The sequence below is a fragment of the Ictalurus punctatus genome, chromosome 18, assembly GCF_001660625.3.
Source record: "Ictalurus punctatus breed USDA103 chromosome 18, Coco_2.0, whole genome shotgun sequence".
Classification (NCBI taxonomy): Eukaryota; Metazoa; Chordata; class Actinopteri; order Siluriformes; family Ictaluridae; genus Ictalurus; species Ictalurus punctatus.
Window position 1 is genome coordinate 16,199,876 of NC_030433.2, and position 12,355 is coordinate 16,212,230.

The 12,355-nt window shown below is 39.5% G+C and overlaps 1 protein-coding gene across 2 annotated transcripts in view; it reads left to right on the top strand.

Annotated features, from left to right (window-relative positions):
• Nucleotides 1–12,355, top strand: part of igsf9bb (immunoglobulin superfamily, member 9Bb) — a 136,256-nt gene that overhangs the window by 80,399 nt on the left and 43,502 nt on the right. For both annotated transcript variants that reach the window (XM_017493640.3, XM_047161679.2), the window contains exons 6-9: nt 675–816; nt 6,885–7,030; nt 10,678–10,820; nt 11,134–11,274. In XM_017493640.3, coding sequence (XP_017349129.2) covers nt 675–816; nt 6,885–7,030; nt 10,678–10,820; nt 11,134–11,274 — 572 coding nt within the window. The remainder of the gene's footprint in view (nt 1–674; nt 817–6,884; nt 7,031–10,677; nt 10,821–11,133; nt 11,275–12,355) is intronic.

Genomic DNA, 12,355 nt, shown 5'->3' on the forward strand with positions numbered 1-12,355 from the left:
CTAATCTAGAGGTGACGAATGCATGAACTAGTATTTCCGCATCATGTAGTGACAATATGTTTCTTATTTTAGAAATATTTCTGAGATGAAAGAAGGCTATCCTAGTAATATTATCTACATGAGCATCAAATGATAGGCTGGAGTCAATAATCACTCCAAGGTCTTTAACTGCTGCACATGATGAAACAGAAAGACCATCCAGAGTAACCATGTGATCAGAAAGAATACTAATAAAATGGGCCTAATAAAAGTATTTCTGTTTTATCAGAATTAAGTAGAAGGAAGTTAATTAACATCCAATGTCTAATGTCCTTTACACAATCCTCAACTTTACTAAGCTTCTGTCTGTCCTCTGGCTTCGCTGAAACATACAACTGTGTATCATCAGCATAACAGTGGAAGCTAATTCCATGTTTACGAATAATTTGACCTAGGGGTAGCATATATAAAGTAAAGAGCAACTTTAAAACTTATCTTTATTCGCCTGGTTCTTGACTGAAAAGAACAACATACCTGTTGTGTGTAGTATTGTAACTTGAACCTTGATGCTTTGATCGAATGACTCTTGCAGCTCATAACATATCAGCATGATAGCTTTCCACGATTCCATCCCTGGAAGAACTGGAACAAATCTTTAGTTAACCTTTTATTCTGTTTCTCATTTTGGCTTGCAGGACCTCCATTTATCGTCTCCCCTCCAGACAACATCACCGTGAACATATCCCAGGATGCATTCTTCACCTGTCAGGCCGAGGCGTATCCTGGCAACATGACGTACACCTGGTTCTGTGAGGAAGATAATGTCTTCTTCAAGAAGTAAAGTTATGATCGGGTTCATTACTGTATCGCATCTCACTGCTGTTGTGCTGTGCTGCGTGGAGAGTTCACGCTCTGTACACTGTGATCATCCTCATTCCGGCTTCAGGAGTACTGGCAGCCTTAATATGTGCTACGCATTATCTAACCGCATTTACAAAGCCTGTACCAAATTTAGTCAATCAGCCAAGACCTGTTGGATGTCTGATGTTTATTTCTTTAGCTTGGCTAGAAGCTAGCAGTAAAATGTAGCTAGTAATAAAATTCTATCTCATCCAAAATATTTCAATAAATTGTTGCCCATATGCTCCCCCCAAATAATATAATTAGCCTATTTAATCATTAGTATGAATAAAATGTTTTGTAAAACAGCAGCAAGTTCAACTTTACAAATTTACTTTTAAAGTGGAACTGAATTATCACTTTCATAGCTTTGACCTTTGGGAACATTGGGAGGCTGGGTCTAGCGGACATCATGTAAAATGTAACTATGTAACTATGAGACCAGCATATCTATGTTCAAGCAGATATTTCTGAAAAATAATTTTGGGTGAGACAGACTTCCACTATATCTTAGCTACATTAGCGTCGTGGAACACGAGCAAAACTAAAGGAAACACCAAACACGTCTTGGCTGATCAACTGCATTTATGGTGGACGTTAGAATGGTTTTTATTGCCATTGTCATCTGTTTTAATAGCAGTGACAGCCTGGGAAAACCCTTCACATGGTGAAACTGACATTTCAGGTATATTATGTATCATTCTAAAACTACGCATATCCCAACCATAAGTAAAGTTCAAGCATTTAAAATTTTGATTACCTCAAAAGTGAAAAAGGACAAAATTACATTGAAAGACTTAATTGTGACTGTGGTGCAAGAGCATTGAGGACTTTTTGACAGCCAGTATCTGATTTACTGAATTGACTAGACATGTTTGTTTTGCTACAGCACGTCCATACAATAGATATCCAAAAACTTGATCAAAGTGTGACATTCAGTCTGAGGTTTTAAGCATCTTTAGGCATACTGACCTTGTTTTTTTTTACCACTGCAGGAAAATGATTGTGTTTAAGTTTAAAAAGAAAAAAAAAACAGTTTCAGCATTGTTTTTGTGAAATATATTTGTTTTCTTATATTTGCCATATCATTCAGCCATAATGGCATCCAATGGGTTTTCCCAGGCCATCACACATATACATCTTATAGTAAGAATTATGTTATACTTCCAACATAAATTCTTAGTTGCATGTTATTTGGGAAGTCAAAAGTTACCACTATTAAGTAGCACCATGACACACACAAACAACTGAAACATGGCTGGTGGCGTTGTACTGCTTGAGTGTCTTTCTGGATCATCATTACATTGTACACATGCATCCGTCTATCTGGTAACTTGCTTCAAGACCATACAACACTCTAACATTCCTCGCACATTTATTTCTGTCTCTAAAATGGTGGATTTATGTTTATAATAATCCAGACAGTACTCTACTGAACACTTCAATGTCAGCTGTTATTTAATCTGCATGGTTTATTAAAGACTATCTGGTAGTAGTTTTTTCAGGCAAAAAAAAGGAGAAAAGGTATCCATATTATATTCATCAGGGCGGTATAACTAGTAGGTTTTCACTGGTACACGTGTAATTAATTTAACTGATATATGTACAGGTGTTTAGTGATTAGCATGCTTGCCTCGCGCCTCTGGGGTTGGGAGTTCGAAATCCGTCACTGCCCTGTGTGCATGTTCTTACTGCGTCTCCTCCCCCACTCCAAAGACATGCATTGTAGACTGATTGGCATTTCCAGATTGTCCGTTGTGTGTGATTGGGTGTGTGAATGTGTGTGTGTGATAGGCTTCACGGATATTGGAGGACAAGGCGGAGGACACCATGGACAGAGTATGGAAAAATAGATTTTTAAAAAGCAGTATGGAAAAAAGATAAATAGATGGATATATCTACATATGGTTCTTATTTCAAAATTGATTAATCAGTCAGTTTTCCAAAGATCCAGAACAATAACTCAAAATCTTTAGATGCAGTAGGTATATGCATTTATACAACAGCAGTGTTGAATTCTCAGATCTGATTGGTCAGAAGGTGTTGATTTAATGTTCAATAACAGCAGCTCTGACAGTAGTTCACAGGTTTATATTAATTAAGGATCTATGACATTATTTCTATAATAAGTGATAGTTGGTAGTACTTTTTGTTACACATAAAGTATATGCTATCTTTTCTATTTTGCCATTACACAAAAAAATGGCTTTTTAGCTGCAACACACTCCTACAATGCTATATCTCATAAGCTGGCTTCTCACAGTCCGAGCACTGGGTTTGCCAGATGCTAAGCAAGTACATTGCGCTGGATTTCTTAATAATGCTCAAGGAAATTAACTTTAAGAATTGCTCAGTAGATACAGAGAGTTTAGGTTTTCCACTTCACTATGTGTAATTAGTTTACCCATTAGCTTGCCCAACATCTTTTGAACTTCACATCTTGAGAAGGTTTGGAAATCAAACTTGTGTTCATCTGTCCATCAAAAAATACATGAAGAAAATTGCAAACATAAAAAAAAAATTGAGTGTATTGATGTCTATTTGTAGTTGTTCTAATAAAACATACGTACTGCTAATCTAAGACTCACACCAATGCTTTAAATTAGAATTTCTACTCTGAGTCATAGCCATTTTGCTATTAAAACAGAATTAAAGGTCATCTAAGCACTGATCCAGGTTTGATCTCCGTCTGAGCTCACTCAGATTTACGAGCCCCGGTGTTGATTGTTCCAGGTGTGATACCAGTCTGAGCTCATTTATGTTCCAAGCTGATCTTTATTGACCAGTCTGATCGCCGTCTGAGCATGAGATCGCTCAGGCTGCACTCAGACATCCTCTGTTCTTGCTCCCCTGATGGAATGGAGCTTGTGTCATCATGTGCTTCACTAGCACTGCGTATAAGTAGTGTAGCATTGAAGTATCTTAAACTCCCTCATGCATGACCTGTACACTTCATAGAAAAAGGATTTTATGGCACTTTTTTTTTGCTCTGCTGAAAGCACAGTTCAGGAAAGTGACAGAAAGCTGAGGCATGTATAAAGCTGCACTGTTTTGGATTTCCCAGAACTCCTCTCAGTGTATCCTCAGCTGGATTTGAAATAGGAGTGTTTCTAAATTGGCATCATCAGATTTTAATAGACCACGAGGCCACAAAGGAACCCAGGGTAAATTCTAAGCAACTGAAGGCCTCTCTCACATTGGCTAATTTGCATGGCAGGGTTGCAATGCCATTAAAGCCAGAATTGAACCCTTCTTTTCTAACCCTAAAACTTTCCTTTTCAATTATTTTGGCGTGGGCAATAGCATTTTTTTTATTCCAATTACTCTTGAGGTACTACTAGCACTGTCTTTCTGCCCTCAAGCTGGTTCTATTGCAAGAGGATAGTGATGACCATAGCAGAGGTTTTTATACTTTTCCTCATTAAATAAGATTTGTTTCAGGTGATCACCTAATCAGTACCTCATTCAGTAGAATGCAGTGTGTTTGTGTCTCAACAGACACTGGAATGGAATGGCTGCCATACAAGTGGAGGAGCTGATTTAAATAAAAATTGCAGTGGTGTCTTAATTTTCCAGACCTGTGTGTGTATATATACAGTGCATCCGGAAAGTATTCACAGCCCTTCACTTTTTCCACATTTTGTTATGTTACAGCCTTATTATTTTCCTCAAAATTCTACAAACAATACCCCATAATGACAACACAAAAGAAGTTTGTTTGAAATCTTTGCAAATTTATTAAAAATAAAAACCAAAAAAAGCACATGTACATAAGTATTCACAGCCTTTGCTAAATACTTTGTTGAAGCTCCTTTGGCACCAGTTACAGCCTCAAGTCTTTTTGAGTATGATGCTACAAGCTTGGCACACCTATTTTTGGGCAGTTTCTCCCATTCTTCTTTGCAGGACCTCTCAAGCTCCATCAGGTTGGATGGGGAGCGTCGGTGCACGGCCATTTTCAGATCTCTCCAGAGATGTTTAATCGGGTTCAAGTCTGGGCTCTGGCTGGGCCACTCAAGGACATTCACAGAGTTGTCCTGTAGCCACTCCTTTGTTATCTTGGCTGTGTGCTTAGGGTCGTTGCCCTGTTGTAAGATGAACCTTCGCCCCAGTCTGAGGTCCAGAGCGCTCTGGAGCAGGTTTTCATCAAGGATGTCTCTGTACATTGCTGCATTCATCTTTCCCTCAATCCTGACTAGTCTCCCAGTTCCTGCCGCTGAAAAACATCCCCACAGCATGATGCTTTCACCACCATGCTTCACTGTAGGGATGTATTAGCCAACTGATGACTGGTGCCTGGTTTCCTCCAGACATGACGCTTGCCATTCAGGCCAAAGTGTTCAATCTTTGACTTGGTCTCAGTCTGAGAGTCCTTCAGGTACATTTTTGGCAAACTCCAGGTGGGCTGTCATGTGCCTTTTACTGAAGAGTGGCTTCCGTTTGGCCACTCTACCATACAAGCCTGATTGGTGGAGTGCTGCAGAGATGGTTGTTCTTCTGGAAGTTTCTCCTCTCTTCACAGAGACACGCTGAAGCTCTGTCAGAGTGACCATTGGGTTTTTGGTCACCTTCCTGACTAAGGCCCTTCTCCCCCGATCGCTTAGTTTGGCCGGGCAGCCAGCTCTAGGAAGGTTCCAAACTTCATCCATTTACGGATGATGGGGGCCACTGTGCTCACTGGGACCTTCAATGCTGCAGAAATGTTTCTGTACCCTTCCCCAGATCTGTGCCTCCATACAATCCTGTCTCGGAGGTCTACAGACAATTCCTTGGACTTCTTGGCTTGGTTTGTGCTCTGACATGCATTGTTAACTGTGGGACCTTATATAGACAGGTGTGTGCCTTTCCAAATCATGTCCAATCAACTGAATTTACCACAGGTAGACTCCAATCCAGTTGTAGAAACATCTCAAGGATGATCATTGGAAACAGGATGCACCTGAAAAAAATTTTCGGGAAATGTACCAAAAAGCTATGTAAGGAATAAAACACAGGGCATGCTGTTACAGGAAATTAATCAACAGTTGTTTGGTGTGATTAAGCCGATTATTTTTCTATAACAGCATGTCTTATTTAAGAATTGAAAGATTGTACATTTTATCCATTTATAGCTACATTTATTGTGGCGGCTGTGGCTCAGGTGGTAGAGCGGGTTAATCGTAGGGTTGGCGGTTCGATTCCCGGCCCCCATGACTCCACATTCTTGGGCAAGACACTGAACCCCAAGTTGCTCCCGATGGCAGGCTAGCGCCTTGCATGGCAGCTCTACTACCATTGGTGTGCGAGTGTGTGTGTGAATGAGAACCAGTGTAAAGCGCTTTGTAGACCTCTAAGGTTAAGAAAAGTGCTATATAAGTGCAGACCATTTACCATTGTTGTGCAGCATCTGTCTGCACAAGTCAGGCCCTGTTATCACTTATATTATAGCGTCATTCCCTCACCAGACTCTGCTGAAGTAAAAAAAAACTTCAGTTTGTTGGTGCTGAAAAACTACTTATAGTGGTCAGCTTTACGTCTGACTGTTACAAAGCCACTGACCTGTTCCAAAAATGTTAAATAAACATCTCACAGAAAACTTCACCATTTCAACAATGACGTTTTTTTAAAATCGTGTTTGCTGTAAAAGTCCCTGTGTTAGCTGTTATTATAGAAATGATAACATATTGGAACGAGCACATTAATGTAAACCCGTGACTTGAATTACAGCGATGGAGCTACTGTCAGAGCTGCTGTTAAAGAAAGTTAACCAGCACCTTCTGATCAGTCAGATTAGAGAATTCAACAGCACACTGGTATAAATATAAAACATTGCAAAACCATTACTTTAAACCATTTGATCAAGAGATTGTGGTTACTGTGGTTTGAAACAAGAGAATTTTCACTATATAAACTTTTTAAAATAAGTAATGATTCCTTTTAAGTCTACGCATTTTTTTAATTTACATGAGTTTACTTTTTATTTATATAGTAATGGAAACTGAGTCTTTTTTCCTCTCGTTCTCCAGTGATCTGAAGCGCAGAGTGAGCATTCTGATCGATGGCTCCCTCATCATTGCCCAGGTGAAGCCCGAGGATGCTGGGAAATACACTTGCAGCCCCAGTAATAGCCTTGGTCGGCCCCCCACTGCATCAGCATACCTGACAGTGCAATGTGAGTTGCATCATCCATCCTGCTTACACTCATCTGTTGTTATATACATTTATATTCAGCCACAAGCAAACCTCTACGAAGTCGTATAGTTGTAGTTAGCTAAGCTACAAGTGGTAACAGTATGGTATGGTCACCTCTACTGCCTGCCAAACAATTAATCATATTTTTATTCACAAATGCACAAAGAACCAAAGCTGTCCTTAAGAATGTGTAAGTGACATATATATATATATATATATATATATATATATATATATATATATATATATATATATATATATATATATATATATATATATGTATGTATATGTGCACACTGGGAAAATGATTGATTAAAAAAATAAGAAAATAAAATACTGTGGCATTATAAAAGGTGCTGTGATATAATGTCTATAAGATGGAATAAAACCCAACAGGATCTGCTATTAAAGGAAAATTATCATTGACTGGGTATTATTTGGCATGAAAAGCAGAGGTACTGCTACCACCTTGAAGTTTATTACTATCCTATAACAGTACCAGTGATTCATTTCTCTTATACCCCAGCAATTTGCAAACAATGATTTTTTTAAATTAATTAAAGTATGACATGTTGTGCTTTTTGTCCATTTATGCTTACGTTTAATGTTGTGGAAATATTCCTGTTATCATTCATGTTATAGCAGATATGAACAGAATTTTCTCTTGTATAAGACAAAAAAAGGAGCGTATCATATTACAGAGAAAAAGGAACGTGTGAAGTGGTTTGTCCTGAAGAAGTCATCTATCCTGTGGCATAACATTAACTGGTTGTTAGAAAGTGCTGACAAATATAAACCATTTTGCATATTTATGGCATGTCAGTGAGGCGTATAACAAATACACCATGAATTTCATATGCTGAATGTTCAGAGTTTTTTTTGTTGTTGTTGTTACTTATTATATTAATTGGTTTGTTGGGTCATTTGAGACATTTTTTTCAGGCCACCTCTTGATTAGCTCTTATGTAGACTGTGTAGCAGCTGCTCAGAGGTTAGCCCTGTCATTGTCCCCATACTGGCCTCTTTGCTTCAGCCCACCACTTTCTATTTGCAGCCTGCAGATTGGAATGACTCTTTCGTCCCTGGAGTCCGGGCTTGAATTGAAACAGTGACCTTGAGTCCGTAAGCCAGAAGACCAGTCAGCCATGGCTCATGTGCTCAACACTGATGGACATGTGTAGAGGAATTGCGTGATGTGGTCAATTGCTGCAGGAAGCTTTTGTTCCTAAAGCTTTTGGGGAGATGGCGTGGTGACTAGTTGGACAAGCGAGCACTGGAACTGTCCAGAGGCGACATGCTATTGGTGGTGACTGTGGTATCCATGGCAACAGACATTTTGAACTCCTTCAGGCTCCAGTGTGAGATTGGCTTGTGTTGGTTTGGAAAGAGAGAGAGAGGGAAAAGGGATTACATCATAGTTTAGTTGAGCTGAGGCTGAGAATGAGAGAGAGAGAGGGAGAGCACACTCTACCCAGCGCTCAACCTCCCTGAATCCTGCATAAAAAGCTAATCGGAAATCCAATAGCATAGATTTGTTTATCGTTACACAATATATCCCCCTGGTTGTCTTTTTGAAAGGCTAAACAGCTGGTGAAGGCATCTGGGGGTCTTTTTAGTGAAGATGTGACTTTGAGAAAATGGAGATGTGTGCTGCAGCCGGCAGCACTTTAATGATGAGCCCAGGTTTTTCTCTATCTCCCTATCCATCTCTCCTCTGGGGTGGCCAGTCTTCTCTACATCAGCCCAGACCGACCGCCCCAAACCGGTACCAGCCACCAGCACTTAGCGTGGACACCCTGCACATGTGGAGAGGGAAGGAGAGAAAGAGACAGGAGGGGGAGATGTGGATAAGGTGACATCATCCTATGTGGAAACCCTCTTCTCTGCAGTGACGTCACCTGCAGACACTTGGCAGCAGTAGCAGCGTGGCTGCTGGCGACCCCAATAGACGACTGGCAGCACTGCACTCCACACTCCGTTCTACATTTAGCCCACACTTGTATTCAATGCTTCTCAACTTCTCATTCCTCTCCTCTCTTTTTTTTTCCCCTATGCGCTGCTCGTGCTGGCTTCTCCTTCTCTTCACTTTCCACCCCCCCGTCCTTCCACATCTGCTAAGAATAGAGCTAGGCACTTTGCCAAGAATAAAGATGGATCAGTGGATTTCTTCAAAGTATTCACGCCGGAGAGCTGCTCTAGGCTGTGATTGGGAGGTGTGAACTGAAAGGCGGTGATACACAAGCTGAATTTCATGGGGTATAACCATAGTTACATTGCAGATAAATGTAGCCCAATTTAGAGTTTATTTTCTCCATAATAAATGTAGCACAGATTTTTACACTGGAAAAAAAAAATTATATTAAATGAGAATTCTTTTATTTCCAATTTGGCCTACATTGGCCATGCCAAGCCATTGAGCTTTAGTCCGTTTTTATTTTATTTTTGGCATATCTGCTTTGAACAAAAAAAATAAATAAATTCTGCAGTTTGTATGGCAATACAACATGAAATTTGTCTTTTTCTAATCATATTAAAAATGACTGATGAAAATGTCCAGACCTCTGGACTTACCAGTCAGGTTGACCAGATAAATTGGATTTCATGTGTTTTATTTATCATTGTGTTTGAGGCACTTCTTGACATTGGGATACTGCATGTAGAAAAATAGAAATGAAAACTTACATTTTTATTTCACAGGGACTTTAAAACTTAAAAAAAATTAAAATAATTTAAAAAAAGACTTTTTCAAAAATTAAAAAAAGAAATATCTGATTTTTAGCAATGGGAATTTGGGCTGAATGACCAGCACAGAATTTACAAATCATACAGATTTAACTCAGCAATTGAGCTAAAGAGCACTTAAACCTTTACCTGGCCATATTCATGTACAGCGTATGGAATAATTTCTTTATACTAGTACCATTCTCTCTTTATCCTACCTTTCAGTGTATTTTGACTCACTATGCAATTCGACTTATTTCCTTCTAAATGAAAGGTGATTTTGTGTGTGGTGTCGGATTTTTGCAAAGGTTTCTTATGATTGAAAAAAGCATTATATAAATGAAACCTATTTTAGAAAATTGCCCACAGTTAAAGGATTTTGATTGTACTTTTCTGCATTTACTATTGTATAATCTGCTTTCTATTATATCAGACATGGCTTGTTTTAAAACGTGATGGTATCCCCTAATTTGATTGGCTATATATGTTTCTTATAACCACACTGGGACATTTCACTGTGTGTATACCTGTCACTTACTCAATATTAATTTCTGGTTTATAGAACTCTTGTATAAAAGCAATATCACACTGGCAAGCATGTAGTTATACTGAATATCGGCACATCTATGATTACCTATGTCCAAATCACAGTTGTGCCAATATTCAGTATAACTGACCTCTTGGTCCTGCAATATTTATTAATTGTCCCGCATAATTAATGTCTCTTGCAACAGCAGATAACTCACCATTAGAGATTATGTCTTGCCTAATCATTCATCTTAGTTACTGTGTCCTAAAGGTAACAGATGTGCCTAATGACTGTTGACATCCAACTTTCTCCCGTTACTAAACCAAATGTCTTTCTCTTTATCACTTTCTTGCTGTCCCTACATGTGTGTTTGGCAGACCCTGCCCGTGTGGTGAACATGCCACCCGTCATTTATGTGGCCATCGGACTGCCGGGGTACATCCGCTGCCCGGTGGATGCCAATCCACCTGTCACTTCAGTGAAGTGGAAAAAAGATGGTCTGCCTCTCCGGATAGAGAAGGTTAATCAGAACCTGTCTCCTGCTCATACACTTTTTTATGCTTTCTGTTTCACATAAGCCCTACATTGTAGAACTAGGCATTAGGAATAATTGGAATATTTTCAAGTACACTGTGTGAGGTGGAACTGACTCAGAGTTTAGAACTGATCTCGTGCATCATGTTCTCAAAGGTTGATGATTCACTGCTGATTCAGAGAATGTGAATATTATTACTGTATCCTTGAAATGGGAACTCTTATTCATTTATGAACTGTTAATAGTTTTGTTCCTCCTTCATGTAATTGAAGTAATGGCATTGTACTTCCTGTTTCAGTACCCTGGCTGGAGCCAAATGGAGGATGGGAGCATTCGAGTGGCCGAGGTGACAGAGGACTCTCTTGGCACCTACGCCTGCGTGCCTTACAACGCCCTGGGTACCATGGGACAGTCCCCTCCCGCCCCCCTGGTGCTAAAGGTACTCACATATGTACCTATGGCCCTTCACACACAATACAGGCGCATATAGTACCAGAGCTTCGCACTTTCTTTGTCGTTATCTAATCTACACTGTGGATGTCATCTGTGCCCCTGTGTCATTACCCAATCTGCATTCTTGCGTCATTATTTGATCTGTGTCTCTGTGTCATTCCTCCATCTGCATCCCTGCTTTATTTCTCAACGTGCATCCTTGTGTCATTATCTAATCTGCATACCTTTGTCATTACTCAATCTGCGTCCCTGATCACCCGATATACATCCTGTACTAGTACCCACTCCGCACCATTCACTCCAACCACCCACCCACACACCCCCTGTATCATTACCTCATCTGTGTCCCCATGTTGTTACCTGATTGACACAACAGTAATACCTGCGTTTCACCCCATGTTATTACCTGATTTGTATCCCCCATGTCCTTAACCAATCGCCATCACTGTGTCATTACTTGGTTGGTGTCTCTTGCGCCATTACCCAATATTTCGGTGCAGCCCTATACATACAGTCGTGTGAAAAAATAAGTACACCCCATGGAAATTATAGTTTTTTTGTTTGTTTGTTTTTGTTTTACATATTTGGACAAGCAAATATCTGAAACAGTGCCTATTAATAAAGTTAATATACTTGAACAAAACCAAAAGGAAATATTAGTGCCCTCAAAAGCTAGTCTTGCCCCCTTTAGCAGAAATAACGTCTTTTAGGTGTTTTGTATAATTGTCCACCAGTCTCTGACATCGGCTTATGGATTTTTTTTTACCACTCTTCCATGCAATATTCTTTCAGTTGCAAGATGTTTGAGGGTTTTCTTGCATGTATTGCCTGTTTCAAATCCCCCACAACATTTCAATGGGATTCAAATATGGGCTTTGACTAGGCCATTCTATAACCCTCCATTTTTTCTTTTTGAGCCATTTCTTGGTGGATTTGCTAGTGTAATTAGGGTCATTATCCTGTTGAAAAGTCCACTTTCAGTTCAACTTCAACTTTTGGACAGATGGCCTCACATTATCTTCAAGCACTCTTTGATATGATGCAGAATTCATAGTTGAATCAATGAA